Consider the following 21,693-nt stretch of genomic DNA (forward strand, 5'->3'; position numbering starts at 1 on the left):
TTTTTGTTCAATGTGCATATTCAATTCTTTCAGTACTATTTGTTAAAAAGATTATTTTTCTCCACTGAATTGCCTTTGCACTTTCATCAAAAAAAATCAATTCCTCATACAACTGTGGACTCTTTATTCTGTTCTATTCATCTGTATGGCTTTCCTTCTCCTATCATGTTTACTGTAGTTTTATAGTGACTTGGAATTGCTTTTTATCTGTAGATAAATTTGGAGAGAATTGGCCCATTAATGATATTGAATCTTCTAATCCATGAACATGATATATATTTCCATTAATTCAGATCTTCTTTTATTACTGCCAGCAATATTTTTTTTAGTTTTTAGTGTACAGGAATTGCACATTTTGTCTGATTTATTCCTATGTATTTGAAAATTTTATGCTAATATGAAAGATCATTTTATAATTCCAATTTCCTATTTTTTCATTGTTAGAACATAGAAATGTAACTGATTTTGGTTTATTGATCTTATTTTATTGGTTTTGTTTGTTCTGTGATCTTTTTAAACTCAAAAATTTTAAGTGCATTTTAATACTGCCCATTAATTTTTCTACATTGACAAATCATGCCATCCACAAAAATAAAGACAGTTTTTCTTCTTCCTTTCCCATAGTCTCATCCTACTTCACTGGCAGATTTAAATATAAGTAATGAGAACAGACATATTTCTGATCTTAGGAGAAAGGAATGCCATCTTGCTCCATTGAGCATAATGTAAGCTGAAGGGGTTTGGTAGATGTCCCTTAAGGTCAAGAAAACCCCTTCTATTCTTAATTTGCTGAGAGTTTTTTTTTAATCAGAGACAGATAATGAGTTTTGTTAAATGTTTTCTCTGCATCTATTGAGATAATTATATGGTAGGCTTATACTTAGTTTTAATTTTTTTATTCTTTTTTAATATGGTGGATTACAATTTTTGATTTTCAAATGGTAAACCAACTATGCATTCCTGGCATAAGCCCCACTTAGTAATAATATATTATTCACTTTATATTCTACTAGAAGCCCGTTGCACGAAGATTCGAGCAATAGGCCTTCCTTCCCCTGGCTGCTGGCACTGGTTTTCCTCCAGCAACCAGGACCCAGGTCTTTGGTCCGGCCGCAGTGGAGAAGCCAAGCTTCTTCAGTCTTCAGTCTTCAGTCTTCACTCTGGCCGGAGCCTTCAGTCTTCGCATCGTGCCTGCGTATGCAAATTAACCGCCATATTTGTTGTGTTAATTTGCATAGTCACTCTGATTGGTTGGTGTGCATAGTGGAGTGACACCAATTTGCATGTTTCTCTTTTATTACTGTAGATTGGATCTGGTTTCCTAAAATTTTGTTAAAGATTTCTGCATCTACATTAAAATGAGAAAAATTTAGTTGTAGTTTTATGATTTTGTAATTTTGTCTTTGTCTAGTTTGGGTAATAGGACATATTCGTTCATAAAATTAGTTGGACATCAGTCTATTTTCTGAAAGAGTTTATGAAAAATTGATATTGTCTCTTATACAAATGTTTCATTTAATTCCCCAGTGAAAACTTTGGTCTGGAATCTTTTGTGTGTGGGAAGTGTTTGAGAGTTCAATTTCCTTAGTAAATATAGGGCTACTCATATTTGTTTGAGTTAGTTTGTAAGTTAGTTTTAGGTCATGTTGTTTCTCAAGTTATTTTTCCATCTCTCCTAAGTTGTTGAATTTATTGTTATAAAATTGTAAAGTTGTTTATAATATTCCTTTATTTTTTCATATTTGTATTACTACTCCTAAAATTGGTTACTTGTGTTTTCTATTTTCTTATCAGTCATGCTAACAAACAATTAACAAATTTTGGCTGTATAATGTTTTTTTATTATTTTCTAGTCCATATATTTTTATTTCTCTTTTTGTCCTTATTATTTCTTATTTTAAATTGAAATTACTTGCCCTTTTATAGTTTCTTAACTGGGAAACTTAAATCACTGATTTGAAATCTCTCTTCTTATTTATTTATTTTATTTTATTTTATTTTATTTTTTGTGAGGGAAAAAATTCTTTATTGATAAATAGGTTACAGTAAAATAAAGCGATGTGTTTTTTTGGGAATAAAAACTCTGAGTCTTAGTGTCTCTCCACCCCATCTCTAGCTCTTGGATTCTGCCTTCACCCTGGTCTCTTTGGATGATGAGGCCGTGGTGGACATGCCAGGCCTTCTTGGGCCCCTGGGGACCTCTGTCTTCCTGGTCAGTGGTTCAGGTACCATCTTGGACTCGCTGTCCTTAGGAGCAGCAGCAGCTTTGGCTTTCGACCCTTTCCTGGTCCCCTGGGCAGTGGCCTCTTTAAGGACCTTGTTCCCTGTCTTCATTTTGGCTGGGGAAGTCACACCATTTTCACTCTTGGGGACTGTGGGTTTTGAGCTCCGAGTCCCAGTTTTGGTTTTCCTGTGGGCCTTGGCATCTTGCCTTTAATCTTTAACTTCCCATGGGGCCCGCTGGCACCAGGAGGGGCCTCTGTGGCCTTGTCTGGCTGTTGGGGGGCCTTCCAGGCCTCGCCCCTCTCTTCTTTTTTAAAATAGGTATTTAAAGCTATTTTTCACTAAACCCTACTTTAATTCAATACCACAATTCTCAGTATATTGCATTTAAATCATTATGCAACTTAAAGTATTTTCTAATTTTCCTTGTGATTTCTTCCTTGCTCTATCAGTTATTTAGAATGGTGCTTTCTAATTTCTAAATAATTAAGGATTTTTGACAGATCTTATTGTTATTGATTTCTTATTCATTACATGTGGTAAGATAATATATGCTGATGTTTTCAATATTTTGATATTGATAGGATCTCATTTTATTGTCCATTATATAGTCTATCATGGAGAAAATTTCATATACCTTTGAAAAAAATTACATTCTGTAGTTATTGGATATAGGACTCTATATGTGTCAGTTAGACCTAGATTGTTAGCAGTGTAATTCTAACCACCTATGCCTTTACAATTTTTTTAATAGTTATTGTGCCAATGACAAATAGGAGTATTAGGATCTATAACTATGATTATGGATTTGTCTATTTCTCTCTTTAATTCTGTCAGTTTGGGCTTCTGTTGTTATGCTTTTCTTTCTTTTTTTTTTTGTTTTGTTTAAATTCTCACCTGAGGATATGCTGTTGTTGTTATTGTTTTTATTGATTTCAGAGAGAGAGAGAGAAGCATCGATGTTTGGTTGCTCCCATATGCACCCCAATCAGGAATTGAATCCACAGCCTAGGTATGTGCCCTGACCAGTAATCAAACCCATAATCTTTTGGTGTTTCGGATGACACTCCAACCAACTGAACCACCCAGCCATGGCTGTTGTTATGCTTTTGAAGCTTTGTTGTTATGGCTTAAACAGTCTTTCAGCCTGAAGAAATTTATTTTAGTGCAAATATGCTGATGAAAAATTTTCTCATGTTTTATGACCAGAAAATGTCTTAAATTTGCTTTTGTTTTTATGTGTATTTTCACTGTATATGCAGATATTTTCAATGATGATTTTTTAAATTAAATTTTGTTAAGGTGACATTAGTCAACATGAACATATAGTTTTCAGGTGTGGATTACTAATTTACAAAATCTGTATATAGGAACATGTGCCCACCACCCAAAGTCAAATCTTCTCCTGTCACTTCATATTAGGACCGCTTTCTCCCTCTACCCCCCTTCCTCTGGAAACCACCACACTGCAGTTTCTGTTCATAAGTTTCAGTTTTATGTTCCACATATGAGTGAAATAATATAGTTCTTGCTTTTTCTGTCTGATTTATTTCACTTCGCATAATGTTCTCAAGGTCCATCCATGTTGTTGTAAATGACGCTATTTCATCCTTTGTTATGGCCATGTAGTGTATGTATATACACCACATCTTCTTTATCCAGTCCTCTATTGTAGGGCACTTTGGCTGTTTCCAACTCTTGGCCACTGTGAATAATGCTGCAGTGAACATAGGGGTGCATATATCTTTGCATATAAATGATTTAGAGTTTTTTGGATATATACCCAGGAGTGTGATTGTTGGATCATATTTTTAATTTTTTGAGGAATCGCTAGACTGCCTTCTATAGTGGTTGTACCAGTCTACATTCCAACCTGCAGTGAATGAGGGTTCCTTTTTTTCACAACCTCTCCAACACTTGTTGTTGCTTGTCTTGTTGATATTGGCCATTCTAACTGGTGTAAGGTGGTATCTCATTGTAGTTTTAATTTGCATTTCCCTGATTGCCAGTGAGGTTAAACATATTTTCATATATCTATTGGCTGTTTGTCTTCTTGGGAGAGGTGTATTTTCAGGTCCTCTGCCCACTTTTTGATTGGATTGTTTATTTGTTTGGTATGGACCTTGATGGTAGAGAACATTTTATGGACTTGACCCCAAAGGCAAGGAGGTAAAGGCAAAAATAAATAAATGGGACTATATCAAACTGAAAAGCTTCTGCACAGAAAGGAAACGGACAACAAAACAAACAGGCAGCCAACCAGATGGGAGATAATGTTTGCAAACAGTAGCTCTGACAAAGTTTTAATTTCCAAAATATATGAAGAATTTGTAAAACTCAATGATGTTATTGTGCCCCAGTATATAATGTGTATTTTTTCTTTAGCTTCTTTTAGATTTTCTTTTAATCACATTTTTTTTTCGCAGTAGATTCATTATGATGTGCCTGGGTGTAGTTTTCTTTGTTTTTATCCTGCGTGGGTTGTGCTGGACTTCTTAAATTTATGTTATTTTGTAAATTTATATTTTTCACCAAGTGAGCAAAATTCTTGCCATTACTACTGCCTCATTAATTATTACTATTATTACTCCCCTGTTTTTTTCCTCCGGTTCTTATAGGATTCCATTTATATTTGTATTAAGTCATTTAATACTGTCTCACAGGTCACTGAGGACCTATGCTTTTCTTTCTCTTTGTTCTTCAGATTGGATCTTTCTTCAAATGTTTTAACTTCACTGACCCCCTTCTTCAGTCATCTCCATCCTGCTGTTAAAAGCCCATCTGGTAAATTGCTCTTTCATATATTTTGCTTTTTAAATGTAGATTTTCCTCTTTCTTTCAGTTTCCAGAGCTCTGTTATGATTCTCTGTTCATTCATTCTGAGCTGATTTCCCTTTAAAATAATAAATATATTTATCCTATTAGCTTTAAATCACTGTCTAGAATTTCTAACATCTGTGTTATTTCAAGTTAGTTATCATTGACTGATCTTTTTCTGACTATGGGTCACTTTTTACCTGCTATCTCTTATGTCTAGTACGTTTTAATTGCATACTGGACATTGTAGTTAATATGTAGACATCATGGATTCTTTTTTTGCCTCTGGAAAGTATTGAAATTTTATTTCAGGAAATACTTAACTCAGCTGAACTAAATCTTAAAACTCTGTTTTCCCTTCACTCGACAGCAATTAAATTTTATGTTTAGTTATTGCATTCTTCTAGCCATTCCTTTTTGCTGGGTTGTATGAATCCTCCTTTACATGTAAATTTCAGGATTCAACCAAGAGTTTGTGTGGAGTTAAGAAGCAGAATTTTTTGGCTATCCCTTTTGTGGCTCCCTTCATTCCAGCATAATCCTCATCACTTCAAAACCATTCTGGCATCCTCACTTCTGTCTTCTGACTGCTCAAGCCAGTAAGACTGTGGCATCGTGTCTGCTTTCTGACCATCCTATACCATGCAGATTGAACAGTGCACTCAGGAGAAAAGCAACATAAATGCAAACTTGCCCAGTGTAGTTCCTTTCTTTCAAGGGTAGAATCCTTTCTCCTTTTTTTAATTTTTGGTCACTCTCCTGTGCCATTAAATAGCTATTATGTTTTGTCCAGAGTGTATACTTCTTATCCCAAGAAGACTTAATCTGATAAAAGTCACTGTACCAATATAAGTAATTAATCACTCTTATTTTATTTACCATTACAGATAGCACCATTACTATAAAACTACTCCCCTCAAACTATGTTATTCAAATAGATGTTCAGCATAACACTATTTGATTAATATATAGTAATATCACTTTATCAGTGGGGGTACATTCCAAGACCCTCAGTTGATGCCTGAAACCACATATAATACTGAACCTTATACATAGTTTTTTCTCATACATACATACATACTTATGATAAAGGCTAATTCATAAATTAGGCACCAAGAAGATTATTGGTAGAAGATTACCAATAATAACTAATAATAAGATTGAACAATTATAACAATACTAGTGGCCTGGTGCATGAAATTCATGCACGTTAAAAGGAAATTAATTAGAGGAAATATTTTAATATTGCTATTTGCCCTTTCTCTATAATAGAAGTGTCAGAGATGAAAGAAAATTAGTAAAATGTATATGAAAATCTCCCTCCTGTCAGAGTCTGGGGTGTGCCGCGGGACCCAAAGTCAAGTCCCCACCCGCCCATGTGTGCCTCGAAATAGCGCAAGACCCAGACCCGGCTGGCCACACCCCTGTCAGGCCCTGCAGGGCGGGGGGCGCAGCCTCAGGTCCCTCATCAAACCCCACCAGGGGGGTGGCGCAGCCTCAGGTCCCCAGCCCTGGCGCAAGGGCACGAGAGCGTGATGACCATTTGCATATTAGCTCTTTATTATATAGGATACTGTAATAAAAGTTATACGAATATGGTTTCTCTCACTCAAAATATTTTAGGATCCTGTAGTCACCCTTTTTTGTTATAATATGATATGCCTAAATGAAGTAAGGTGATTGACATAAGCCTTTTGATATAGTGTTAGGCAACTACTGACCTTCTGGTGATATGGTTAGTAAGTGACTAATGGACAGATAGTGTATACAGCATGGATACACTGGACAGAGGACTGGTTCATATCTTGGACAGGATGGAGCATAATAGTGCAAGATTTCATCACTCTACCTAGAATGGCACACAATTTAAAACTTATGAATTTCTTATTTCTGGAATTTTTCATTTAATATTTTTTAACCTCAGAAGACTGTGGGTAAATAAAACAATGGAGAATAAAACCATGAATAAAGGGGGACTACTGTAATAGGTGGTCTGTTAAGAGAAAAGTGGGTTACATGATCAAATGGAGCTTGGAAATATAGCATTGCAAAACAAAGAGGTTTCTTTACTCCAGAACTTTTAAACACATTAATATGCCAGTGAACCTTTATATTCCTAAATAGAATATGGTCTTGAGATAGTGTCCCAAACTTTTTCATATGTAATTAGTAGCATTCCCTTGTTTATTCAAAAATATTTTTTGAGCCCAAAGAGTGGAAACTAGAGTATAATCCCCTTTCTCCTTAAAATTCTCATAGGGCCACAATTCACTATCTCTTTTTAATCTTCCAATTTTAATGTGAGTCACTGACTCAAAGTGGCTAGGTTTATGCTATTTAATCCTCACCAATACTTTTTAATCATCATATGTATACATCAGGGGTGCTGTTGTGGAACAGTGAGATAAAAATAGAGATTCACCAATTATTAACTTACATAGACTACATAAGTATACACAAAGTTGTCTAGCATGGTATCCAGCACGGATTAGTAGTCTGATAAATGTTTGGTTCCTTCTTAAGTGTTTTTCCCCTTCTTTTGGTTATTAAGTGCTTTCAACAAGATTGATCAGAGATTGACAGACTATAGATCTCAAGTAAAATACAGTCAGAAGTTTGTTTTATATAGTCCAAGAGCTAAAAATGTTTTTTTACACTTTTAAGAGAATATTTTAAAGAGAAAAATATGTGACAGAGACGTTACTGGGTCACAAAACCTAAAACATCTATTTTATAGCCTTTTACAGAAAATATGTTCTGATCCCTGCAACAATTAGTCTAATCCTTACAACTATCTACAATAAGCACTAGAATAGAATTCATTTTACTTACTTAGGTGTTGAGGTAGGAACCCTGTTTTTAAAAAACAACATTAAAAACATTATTTTTCTGTTTTTTGTATATTTTCAAAGGCCCATCTCAGATCTTACCTTTTCTCCTTTTACAGCACTACAGTCACACTTTGATCCTGGAGAACACCCATAGCAAGCCTATAAAGAAAGAGAAATGGGGAGAAAAATCATTAAATATAAACCTGAAAACCAGACTCTGACTAACATCTCAACTGAATTCAACAATTCAAATTTGTAAAAAAAACACTGGAAAAGTATTGTTGACTATATCCCCCTTCACCTTTTTCACCCCCTCCCTTCTAGTAACCATCCCTTTGGTTTCTGTTTCTATTAGTCTATTTTTGTGTTGTTTTGTTTGTTTAGATTCCACATATAAGTGAAATTATATGGTATTTGTCTCTCTCGACCTGACTTACTTTACTTAGTATAATGCCCTCTAGAACCCCCACGTTGTCAAAAATGGCAAGATTTCATTCTTTTTTATTGCTGTGTAACATTGCATTGTGTAGGTAAATATATCATTCATCCACTCATTTATCGATGGACACCTCAGTTGCTTCCATATCTTGGATATTGTAAATAATGCTGCAATAAACATAGGGGTACATATATCTTTACAGATTGTTTTCCTTTTCTTCAGATAAATATCCAGGAGTAGAATTGCTAGGTCATATGGTATATATTTTTAGTTTTTCAAGAGATCTCCATACTATTTTCTATAGTGGCTGCACCAATTTGCAGTCACACCAACAGTGCACAAGGGTTCCCTTTTGTCCATATCCTTGCCAACACATGTAATATAACAATTTTTTTATAATTTTAAAGCAAAAATATGTATTTTTAAAAATGAAAAAGAAATTCATAAAACTTCTCTGTAATATGATTTGTCACTGTACAAGCTCCTAGGAACTCTTTTTTCCTCCTATCAACTCTTGTAAGAAATTACCTATTAATCCATATTAGCAGTAACCTTGGCAACTAGCCAAGAAGTTGTTTTTTTCTCTGCATTCTTGAGCAATCATGGGGCATAAAATACATAATACTATCTTTAACCACAATTTTTTTCTTTTCCCTCACTCTCTCATCTCTAGTAGCACAGTATTATCAGCTTCAAGATTTACTGAAAATGCTATTCCCACAGCCTAACTGATTATAATAGCTACTACTAACAATTTCATTCACTTATATTAATAATTGAGTTCCCGAAGCCAGAAAAATGTCTTCTTTTAAAATAAAGATCTATTAAACAAGAAGATAGATGACTTCTGCCTTCCAGAACTATACTTTACTCTGGCATGAAGCTTAATGGCTTAGAAAAATAAATAGTAATTAGTTTAACATAGGCAGATACCTCAGTATTTATGTACAGTAAGATAGCATGCTTCTCATCAAATAAGAGAAACTTTTATGTAATGTATACACCAAATAATGTTTATCGATGCTCAGCCTTGGGAGCCTATAACTTAAAAAGTAACTTAGGGTCCTTCCCAACATTCCATGCTTTCCTTTACTCCAGTCATGACCAGATTCTCTTCCCCAATGCTTACTGAAGTACTGAAATCATTCTTTTAGTTAGAACCCCTAACATGCTGAAATTCCTTTTACTAATTACCAGTATAAGAACAAACAACAATGGCCTGATGTTGGGGGAATTTTTCACATACATTCCAAGAGGCTGTTCCAGAAAAATACGTTTGTGCCTGGCCAGCATGTCTCAATAGTTGAGCATCGACCTGTGAACCAGGAGGTCACAGTTCAATTCCTGGTCATGGTACATGCCCCGGTTGCGGGATCAATCCCCAGCAGGGGGCTTGCAGGAAACAGCCGATCAATGATTTTCTCCCATCATTGATGTTTCTATCTCTATCTCCCTTTCCCTTCCTCTCTAAAATCAATAAAAATATATTAAAAATATGTTTGTGACATTTCTTGTGTTTTTTGTTGTTCTGTATTTCTTTTTGAGACAGGGAGAGGAAGGGGAATGGAGAGAGAGAGAGAGAGAGAGAGAGAGAGAGAGAGAGAGAGAGAAGAAATTTGTTGTTCCACTTATTTATGCATTCATTGATTGTGTCTTGTATGTTCCCTGACTGGAGATTGAACCCACAACCTTGGCATACCAGGATGTCGCTCTAACCAAGTGAGCTACGCCCTGTTTGCCACATTTACAATCTTAAGTCTGTTATGCAGCCATTACTTATTATACATAGATGATGAGGTTTTGAACTCATGTTTTAGTATTATACATCAACTACATTATAGGTTAAATAGACTTATTTAGACTTACTCATCAAACATGAATTGAGTATTATTAGAGTCCAGAAAACTTGTTAGGCAATAAAGATGAATAAAACACAGGTCCTTCCAACATATATAACTAATTCAACACATACTTATTTGATCCACCTGTTATGTGACTATCACTATGTTATCTCAGGTGCTGGTAGCGATACAAAGACAGTAGTACTAGTATATCATTGCTCTCTAATGGGAAGGATAATTCCATACACAAAAATTACATTAGAGTGTTTCAGGAACAGAGTGAATTTAAAATATATAATATTACTTTGTGTAGACATGAATTCTAGATTTCAAAGTCCAAACTTATAAATTTTAGGACATAGTGATTCACAATAACTGCCACTACTTAAAACATTTGGTAATTACAATTTTATTGAATTCAACTTAAAAATTTAATTTATATTCTATTTATTCAATCTAGGTTATAAAAACTCTAGTATTCAGAGTTTGGGGGACTTGGTGAAAAGGTGAAAAGGTTAAGAAATAAAAATTGGTAGTTACAAAATAGTCATGGGGATGTAAAGTACATCATAGGGAATAGTTAATAATATTGTAATAACTATGTATAGTGCCAGGTGGGTACTGGAAATATCAAGGATAATACGTTATAAAATATATTATTGTCTAACACTTAATATGTACATCAGAAACTAATAAAAATAATACTGAATGTAACCTGTAATTGAAAATTAAAAATGTTTTAAATAAAGTAATCATTACTGTGTAAAAAAAAAAAAAAAAAGGCAATTGTAACACACACACCAACCACTAGATGTCGCTTTCCATGCAATTATAGTAGTGATGTCCATGAGGAAGTAGCCCCAATTTGACATCTGGTTAGCTTTTTACCAATATCTATTAATATCAATTAGGTGCCTAATAAATAAAGACTTAATATTAGGGTTATGAGTTGTAAAAAAAATGTGTAGACATGAGTCCTGCCTTTAAGGAACTTCCAATCTAGTTAAAGAAGAAATCTAGGTCCAAACAAATAAAAATAAAATACAATAGAATAATGATAAAGCCAACAATGGTAATAGAAAGAACTCTAAAATACAAGGAATACATCCTAAGTTTACCTCAGCAATTGAGTCATTAGGAGACTATGATCATTCCCATATACTCAGGCTCAGTTTTCACTTTGGTAAGAAGACAGAGATAGACAGAATGATCTTTTTAGGTAGCTTTCAGCTTTTACAGTCTGTGATTCAGTAGGAATAAAAATAAGTGGTATAGTAAATACTTGCTATAAAAGCTAAGAGGGTTTCCTTGAGTCTGGGAGTATTCATGAGATCTCTGTAGAGAAGGTAAATAACTCAACTTCAATTCTGAAGGATGGACAGAAAGACATCTAGAGGAAATATGGGCATGCTTAGCACTAAGATTAAAACAAACATTTTGTGGGCAATGAGTCAGGTAAAACAAACATTAAGTACCCCAATCTAAAGTATTTCTTAAGTCAATGTGGAAAAGTACACTAGAAGATACAGCTAATTAAAGAACTTTTTCAAAAAAATGTAGAAAAACTTATTTAATTCTACAAAGTTATCGAAGACGGTTAAAGCAAGAAAATGATGCAATTACAGTAATGTTTAAATATTTAAGTGTGGTAGAAAATCATAAAATAAAAACTAAGGAAGATATTTTAATCACATAGTAAAACATATGTTAAATCAATACTAATTAAAATAGCATGGTATTGCTCAAAGAGTAGGCAGCTCAATAGACCAAAATAGAAAGATCAGCAACAGATACACACACACACACACACACACACACACACACACACACACACTCCTGAAATATAATAAAGTTAGTGTATCAAATAGATATGAACATAATGGATTGTTCAACATATGGTGCTAGACCAAGTATACAAAACAATACATTCAGATTTCAGACTCTTACAATAAAAAATACCAAGTATAAGACTTTAAAGTACAAATAAAAATCAAACTTCTGTACACATTAGGAATACTTAAAAAAAAACCTCCCAAAAATTCAGAAACTAGGATACCATCCTAAAGGTTCTGTTTCAGTAAGCGTGAGGTTGGCTAACCGATTCTAAAATTTTAATAAACATCTCTGAATGATTCTGATTCCGGTGTTACAAGATATATACTCCCAATTGATGTCATGGAGCACTAAGAAATACCTCAATAAAGTAAGTTGTTAGGTAGCCAAACCCGTATGCCTGCTAAAAAAAAAAACAAAAACAAAAAAAACAAAAACAAAAACAAAACACTAACTAAAGATGCTTGGAAATGTAAAACTATCTTAAAAGCATCAAAAAGAAGCAATATAGGATTTTTTAATTTAAAAAAATCTTTATTGTTGAGTGTATTACATATATTACCCATTGCCCCTCTCCACCTGGTTCCCACCCTGCCACAGGCCTTCACCACCCTGTTATCTGTGTCCATAGGTAATGCATAAATGCATATAAGATCTTTGGTTAATCTCTTCCTGCCACCCCTTTCTGAGATTCGTCAGTCTATTCCATGTTTCCATGCCTCTGATTCTATTTTATTTATCAGTTTATTTTGTTCATTAAACTCCTTGTTCTCATATTTTGATTTTTAGATTCAATTGTTGATATATATGTATATATTGCCATTTTATTTTTCATACTTTTGAATTTTTCTTTGTTTTCTGGATCCCCCTTTTTTCCCTTTATTGATTAAGGTATTACATATGTGTCCTTATCCCCCCATTGCCACCCGACCCTCCCAATAATGCCCTCACCCCCCTGGTGTCTGTGTCCATTGGTTAGGCTTATATGCATGCATACAAGTTCTTTGGTTGATCTCTCCCCCTTACCCCCACCCTCCCCTCCCTTTCCTCTGAGGTTTGATGGTCTGATCAATGCTTCTCTGTCTATAAATCTGTTTTAGTTCATCAGTTTATGTTTTTCATTATATTCCATAAATGAGTGAGATCATGTGATATTTATCTTTCTCTTTCTGGCTTATTTCACTTATTGTAATGCTCTCCAGTTGCATCCATTCTCCTGCAAATGGTAAGAATTCCTTCTTTTTTACAGCAGTGTACTATTCCAATGTATAAATATACCACAGGTTTTTAATTCACTCATCTGCTGATGGGCACTTAGGCTGTTTCCAAATCTTAGCTATTGTAAATTGTGCTGCTATGAACACAGGGGTGCATATCCTTTCTGATTGGTGTTTCTAGTTTCTTGGGATATATTCCTAGAAGTGGGATCATTGGGTCAAATGAAAGTCACATTTTTAGTTGTTGTGGTTTTTTTTTGTTTGTTTGTTTGTTTGTTTTGTTGATTTTTTTTTTAGGAAACTCCATACTGTCTTCCACAGTGGCTGCACCAATCTACATTCCCACCAGCAGTGCACGAGGGTTCCTTTTTCTCCACATCATTGCCAGCACTTGTCATTTGTTGATTTGTTGATGATAGCCATTCTGAACTTTTGAATTTTTCTTTCCTCTTCTTCTTCTTCCTCTTCTTAAAGAATATCCTTCAACATTTCATGCAATACTGGTTTGGTGGTGATGAACTCCTTTAGCTTTTTCTTGTCTTTGACGCTGTTTATCTAACCTTCAATTCTACATAATAGCTTTGCTGGGTAGAGTAATGATAAATGATAGTTTTTCTGCAAAGTTTCTGTTGAGAAATTAGCTGACAGCTGTATGGGGACGCCCTTGCAGGTAACTAACTGCTTTTCTCTTGCTGCTTTTCAGATTTTTTCTTTGTCTTTAACCTTGACATTTTAATTATGATGTGTCTTGGTGTGGATCTCTTTGGGTTTCTTTTGTTTGGGATTCTTTGTGCTTCCTGGACTTGTAAATCTATTTTGTTCATCAGGTAGGGGAAGTTTTCTGTCATTATTTCTTCAAATAGGTTTTCAATATATTCCCTTCTCTCTTCTCCTTCTGGTACCCCCATAATGCAAATGTTAGTATGCTTGAAGTTGTCCTGGAGGTTCCTTACACTATTTTCATGTTGTTGGATTGTTTTTACTTTTTACTCTCTGATTGGGTATTTTTTGCTTCTCATATTACAAATTGTTGATTTCATTCTCAGAATCCTCCGATCTACTGTTGAATCCCTGTAAATTATTCTTTATTTCAGTTAATGTGTGCTTAATTTATGACTGGTCCTTTTTCAGGTCTTTGATATTCTCACTAAGATCCTTGAACATCTCACTAAGTCCCCTGAAGCTCTCATTAAGTCCTTTAAGCTCTCATTTAGATCCTTGAGTAACCTTATAACCATTGTTTTGAACTCTGTATCCAGTAGCTTGTTTGTTTTCATTTGTAACATGTTTCTTTCTCTCTCCACATTTTGGCAGCTTCCTCATGTTTGTTTCTATGTATTAGGTAGAGCTGCTACATCTCCTGGAATTGGTAGAGTGGCCTTGTGTAGTAGGTATCCAGGAGGGCCCAGTGGCTCAGCTTATCCAGTCACCTGAGCTGGGCACTCTAGGTGCTCCCTTTTATGGGCTGTGTGCACAGTCTTGTTGTAGTTGAGCCCTGATTGCTGTTGGTATCACTGGGGGGAACTGACCTCCAGGCCAATTGGCTGTGAGGATCAGCAGTATCTATAATGGAAGAGCTGCTGTAAAGGAGACACCCCTATGGAGCAAGACTTGCTTCAGTGAGCCTTTGGTGCTGAGTCTTCCCATTGAGTATCTCGCTCATGGATATGTAGAGTTGTAATCTGGTAGGGTCTAAAGCTTTCCACTGGGTGCACTGGCTCTGGGGCCTCCCAGCAATGTAAGGCAATGTAGTGGCAAAATCAGCCACTACCTGGGGCCACCTAACAGGAGCTACAGAGATATCTGCAGATGGCTGCTACTTGGGTTAGGAAATGCTCAGGCGAGGACTAGCTGTGAAGCAAGAAAGGATGGTGCTAGGGGAGAGTCTTGGTCTTTTTATTGATAGGATTTGGGCATGCTGACTTCAGTTGCTAATTGTTTAAGAGATTTTAGCAAACTATGAAGCCTGAGCCAGGATAGGCCATTCATATGGAAAAGCAGCTGCAAACAGCTTGGGTTTGGCTGAAAATTGGATGGGATGGAGTCTCAGGGAATCACCAGAGCAAACAGTGTGGGCCATCCTGATGGAAACTCAGATGTGGCTACCAGTCAGTTCTGTGATGGGGGAGGTCCCAGCACAGGAACAATGACCACTGTGAGCACCCTTGTCTGGAAGAAAGCTTCCCCAGAGTTCTTGCCCCAATGCCAGACAGTCCAGTTTTTCCCTGTTGTCCCTGAATTACCCCAAAGCTTCCACTGGGCACTGAAGCTCAGAGGAAGTGGGACTGTGTAAGTTTATGCACAGGCCCTTTAACAGGAACACCTTGGACTCCAGCAGCCTCCACATCACTCAGCCACAATCCCTGATGGTTATTACAGCCCAAAGTTATAGGAACTTCTCTTCTCAGCTCTGGAACCCTGGGTTGGGGGGTCTGATGTGGGGCTGGGACCCCCTGCTTCTCACAGGAGACCTTGGAGATATCCCTCCCCATTAAAAAATGCCACACATGGGTTTAGGACCAGCCTCTTCTGTGCCTCCGCCCCTCCTACCAGTCTTGATGTACTTTCTTCTTTACTTCTCTAGTTGTAGGACTTCCATTCAGCCAGATTTCAGGCAGTTCTGAATGATGGTTGTTCTTTATTTTAGTTATAATTTTGATGTGGTTGTGGGAAGTGGCAAGTACCTGTGTTTATCTACACCTCCATCTCAGTTCTCTTCAATATAGGATTTAACACGCCAAAATATTGGAGAGGAAAAGCCCAATAAACTGACTAATGAAACTATTTTTGCACTGAGGCCATTTAGCAAACTTGTAGAATTTGAGACACTTGTTCCATAATTTCTTCAATGTAAGGGTGTACCATATATAAAAGTACCCACAATCTTATCCCTAGAGAATTTTAAGAAAAATATATCTTGGCTTTCATCAGAGAAGGATGAGGGGAAGTGAGAAATCCTTAAGAAACTATAACCAAATTCTGGACCTCATAGTGATTTGTAATCCAAATTATCATTTAGCTGGGTAGACCACTAACCTCAAACTGAAAATTTAGAGTGGACTAAGACTGCTTTGGCATTCTATAGGCTGGGCTGAAATACATAAAAGTCCTATGTAGAAGAACATACCTTCATAGTAATTATCAAAGACATTTTTTAAATCCTATTTGAAAGTAAAATAAGATATCCCACTCAAAATTCATTAAGTATACAAGGAAGTAACATACCATAATCAGAAACCAGGAGGAAGAACTGACAGCAGAAACTACTAAGCAAAGATTTAAGATATTTAGAATTAGTAGACATATAATGTATAATAACTATTTTAAGACTAGAGGCCCAGTGCATGAAAATTCGTGCACTTGGGGGTGGGTCCCTCACCCAGCCTGGGCCTTCACGCATTCCGGGAACCCTCAACCTGGCTTGTGGCTGAGCAGCACTCTCCCTAAGAGAGCACACTGACCACCAGGGTGCAGCTCCGGCCCTGACCCCCAGTCGCCCCTCCACCCAATCACCTTCTGGCACCTGCCTTGGCTGTCCTGGCACCATCCACTCACCAGCCCCACCCCACACTGACCGGTCATTCAATTGATTTGCATATTAGACTTTTATTACATAGGATTATTAAAGATAATTTTAAGAACTTGAAAATAATAAAGAGACCAGAAATAATAAAAAAGTAACATAGCTGAATTGAAATAAAATATAAATTTTAGAAGTAAAAACTTTGAAATTTAAAACTCAATAGATGAGCATGACAGTAGACTAGATACAGCAGAAGAGAAACTTATTAGAGTTAAAACACGTGGCAAAAGTAAAGAACACATCTATAACATCTACAATGTAGCATATAGACAAAATGTTTGAAAAATGTGAAATAAGAGTTAAGAGATATGGAAGAAAGTGTGAGGAACTATAGCATACAGGTAATTAGATTTAGAAAAAAAGAGGTGAGAGAGAGAAAGGGGGAAGACAAGAGTTAGAGATAATGGCATAGAGTCTTCAAGAAATAAAGATATCTATGATTCAAAATGTCCAACAGATCAAATGAAAAAAAAAACAAAACTAAAATCCCCAAACAGACGCAAAATAGTGTAACCTCAGATCATAAAACCAAAGACAAGATCTTTAAAACATCAAGAAAACAAGAAAGTCTTTCCCAAAAGGGGTCTCAGAAAATTCAAAGCTTTTGAATATCTTGTACTTTACATGAAATGAAATGGAAGGTCTAAAACATCAAAAAGAATGAAAAGGAAAATAGTTGCAAATTTGTGGGTGAATATAAATAAATGTTAACTATAAAACACACTTGTAAAATATTTGCAGTGTTCAAAAATATAGAATTAAAAGAAAAACACAGTTTTCAGCAGGCAGGAATCCGGAGCCCACCACCCCACAGGCAGATCTTGGGAGCCACCGTGAGCCTCGATGTGTGCGATATTGTGCAAACAGAGATGCACTGCCCCACAGCAGAAATTCTGAATTCACTCTCCTGAATAACTGCCAATAGACACTGTCACACAACTTCAGCCCCAGGGCCCCTCAGGGTGCGTCAGAGCTCTGTGCCGCAAACGTGCCAACACAGACATGTGTTTCCAGCAGACAGGCATCAGGAGCCCACCACCCAACAGGCAGATCTTGGGAGCCACTGTGAGCCTTCCTGGGTGTGATATTGTGCAAATGGGAGTGCACTGTCCCGCAGCAGAAATTCTGGATTGACTCCTCCTGAATAACTGCCCACAGACACTGTCGCACAACTTCAGCATCAGGGCCCCTCAGAGTACCTCAGAGCTCCACACCGCAAATGCACCACGGGTACCCCTGTGAGCTGCCACTGGGAGCATATGTATCCATCCACAGGCACAGCAGCAAAAACTGAGTCTTCCCACTCCACAGCTGCAGAACTCTAGACACTACAGTCATGCTATTCCAGCGCTCAGGCCTCCTGAGCCCACTGAACCATAGGTGTGTTCTTATCCAAACAAGGGTGCACTGCCCCAGCAGTAGAAATTCTGAATACCCTCGTCCTGGATACCTGCCCACAGATGCCTCGATCCCTTGGCTTCAACCAGGCCCCTTCGGAGTGCACCAGGGTGCTGCGCTGGCAAGAACACCACAGGTGCCCCTGTGAGCTGCCACTGGGAGCGTATGTATCCAACCACAGGCCCAGCAGCAAAAACTGAGTCTTCCCACCCTACAGCTACAGCACTCTGGACACCACAGTCATGCCTTTCCAGTATGCAGGCCTCCTGAGCCCCACCACCCCGACAGACAGCTCCTGGGTACCTTTGTGAGCCCCTGCTGGGCACATGCAATTTCAACAAAGAACACAAGGCAGCAAAAATTGGGACATTCCCCTCCCCAGATGCTGACATCTGGACACCGCAGTTGCACCTTTCCAGTTCGCAGGCCTACATCAAGAAAATCCAAATAGCTCAAGTAGGGTGCTACACTAGATTACCAAGCTCAGGAGACCCGAGAGATCACACCAGCACCACCATCTTCAAAAGAACCTGGGTAGCAAAACAGTCAGATCTAGGACACAGAAACAAATAAAACTTTAGAGAAAAACATGGGGGAGCCAAAAAGCAATCCCCAAGGTAAAGAAAAAGAGAAATCACCAGAGAGAGAGTTGAATGAAACCGAGGCAAATAACTTCTCAGAGAAAGAATTCAGAGTAATGGTTATAAGAATGCTCAAATGGCTGGATGACAAATACACGCAACTCAATGACAAATGCACACAACTCAATAAGAATTATAAGGAGCTGAATGAGAATGTCACCAATATGAAAATGAACCAAGAGGAAATGAAGAACGACATAGCTGCAATAAATAACACAATGGAAGGCTTAAATAGTAGACTAGAAGAGGCTGAGGACCGCATCAGTGAACTGGACGACAAGGTACGAAAAAACACACAAACACAGCAGCAGCTAGAAAGAAAATTTGAAAAGCAAGAGGAGAGCCTAAGGGAGCTTTGGGACAACACAAAAAGGAACAACATTCGCATAATAAGGGTACCAGAACGAGAGGAGGAGAAGCAAGGAATAGAAAACCTGTTGAAAGAAATAATGACAGAAAACTTCCCCGATATTGGCAAGAAAAAAACTACGCAAATCCAAGAAGCACATAGAGTCCCAAACAAGATGAACCCAAAAAGACCAACACCAAGACACATCATAACTGGCAAACATCAATAACAAAATATGAAGCTTAAAAGCTGCCAGAGAGAGACAGAAAGTTACATACAAGGGATCTTCCATTAGAAAATCAACGGATTTCTCAACAGAAACACACCAGGATAGAAGGGAATGGAATGAGATATACAAAGTGATGCAAACAAAGGGACTGAATCCCAGAATACTATACCCAGCAAGGTTATCATTCAAAATTGAAGGTGGAATCAGGAGCTTCACAGACAAAAAAGGACTAAGAGAGTTTATTACCACCAAGCCAGCAATGCAAGAAATGCTAAAGGGACTTCTGTAAAAAGAAGAAACAGAAAGGCAAGAAGAAACACAAATATTAAGAATAAAAATGATGACAAACAAGTACTTATCAATAATAACATTAAACGTAAATGGATTAAATGCCCCAATCAAAAGACATAGGGTAGCTGAATGGATAAGAAAACACCACCCATATATTTGCTGTCTACAAGAGACCCACCTCAGAACAAAGGATTCACACAGACTGATAGTGAAGGGATAGAAAAAAAAATTTCAGGCAAATGGAAAGGAGAAAAAAGCTGAGGTTGCAATACTTATATATGACAAAATAGACCTTAAAGTAAAGGCCATAACAAGAGATAAGGAAGGCCACTATATAATACTAAAGGGAGCAATCCAACAAGAAGATATAACTCTGATAAACATATATGCACCCAATACAGGAGCACCCAAATACATAAAACAACTTCAGGAAGATATCAAGGGAGAGATCAATAGCAATACAGTCATATTAGGGGATGTTAATACCCCACTGACATCACTGGATAAATCCTCTAAACAAAAAATCAGCAAGGAAACAGAAATCATAAATGACTCACTAGATCAGATGGACTTAATTGACATCTTCAGAATATTTCACCCAAAAGCAACAGAATATACATTCTTCTCCAGTGCACATGGGCCATTTTCAAAGATAGACCATATATTGGGTCACAGGCAAAGTCTCTTCAAATTCAAGTGGATAGAAATCATAACAAGAATCTTCTCAGATCACAATGGCATAAAACTAGAAATCAACTGCAATAAAAACAATGGAAAAAAATCAAACACTTGCAGGCTAAATAGCATGCTATTAAACAATGATTGGGTTACCAAAGAGATCAAAGAAGAAATAAAAAGCATCCTGGAAACAAATGACAATGAAAACACAACAATCCAAAATCTACAGGACACAATGAAAGCAGTCCTGAGAGGGAAGTTCATAGCTCTACAAGCCTACCTCAAAAAACAAGAAAAAAATGGTAATAAATTACCTAATCCTGAAACTTAAAGAATTAGAAAGAGAGCAACAAGAAAAGCCCACAGTATCCAGAAGGAAGGAGATAATAAAGATCAGAGCAGAAATAAATGACATAGAGACCATAAAAACAATACAAAAGATCAATGAAACCAAGAGCTGTTTGATTGAAAGGATAAACAAGATGGATGAACCTCTAGCCAGGCTCACCAAGAAACAAAGAGGACCTAAATAAACAAAATTAGAAATGAAAGAGGTGAAGTAACAACTGATCCCACTGATATACAAAGGATTGTAAAAAAATACTAAGAACACCTCTACTCCAACAAACTGGACATCCTCGACGAAATGGACACATTCTTAGAAAAATAAAAGCTTCCAAAACACAATCAGGAAGAATAAAAAAACCTGAATAGGCCAATAACTACTGATGAAATTGAAACAGTAATCAAAATGCTTCGAGCAAACAAAAGCACTGGACAAGATGGCTTCACAGGGGAGTTTTACCGAACATTCAAAGAAGAACTAAAACCAATCCTACTCAGACTATTCCAAAAAATTCAAGAGAAAGGCACACTTCTAAGCTCTTTCTATTAAGCCATCATTACCCTAATTCCAAAACCAGATAAAGACACCATAAAAAAAGAGAATTACAGGCCAATATCCCTGATGAACATAGATGCTAAAATCCTCAACAAAATTCTAGCAAACCAGATCCAGCAACATTAGAAAAATCATACTCCAAGACCAAGTGGTATTTATTCCAGGCATCCAAGGCTGGTACAATATCCGCAAATCAGTAAACCTGATACACCATGTAAACAAATTGAGAGACAAAAATCACATAATCATATCAATTGATGCAGAAAAGGCATTTGACAAAGTCCAACACCCTTTTCTGATAAAAATTCTCAGCAAAGTGGGAATAGAGGGATCATAATAAAAGCCTTATATGAAAAACCTACAGCCAACATCATACTCAATAGGCAAAAACTAAACCCATTTCCCTTAAGAACAGGATCAAG

The 21,693-nt window shown here is 36.7% G+C and overlaps 1 protein-coding gene across 2 annotated transcripts in view; it reads right to left on the bottom strand.

Moving 5' to 3' along the window:
- The window catches only part of COL4A5 (collagen type IV alpha 5 chain), a 300,168-nt gene that overhangs the window by 164,654 nt on the left and 113,821 nt on the right, over positions 1-21,693 (bottom strand). For both annotated transcript variants that reach the window (XM_006082247.2, XM_006082246.2), the window contains exon 2: positions 7,971-8,030. In XM_006082247.2, coding sequence (XP_006082309.1) covers positions 7,971-8,030 — 60 coding nt within the window. The remainder of the gene's footprint in view (positions 1-7,970; positions 8,031-21,693) is intronic.

This window comes from Myotis lucifugus, unplaced genomic scaffold, assembly GCF_000147115.1.
Source record: "Myotis lucifugus unplaced genomic scaffold, Myoluc2.0 scaffold_2, whole genome shotgun sequence".
Lineage (NCBI taxonomy): Eukaryota > Metazoa > Chordata > Mammalia > Chiroptera > Vespertilionidae > Myotis > Myotis lucifugus.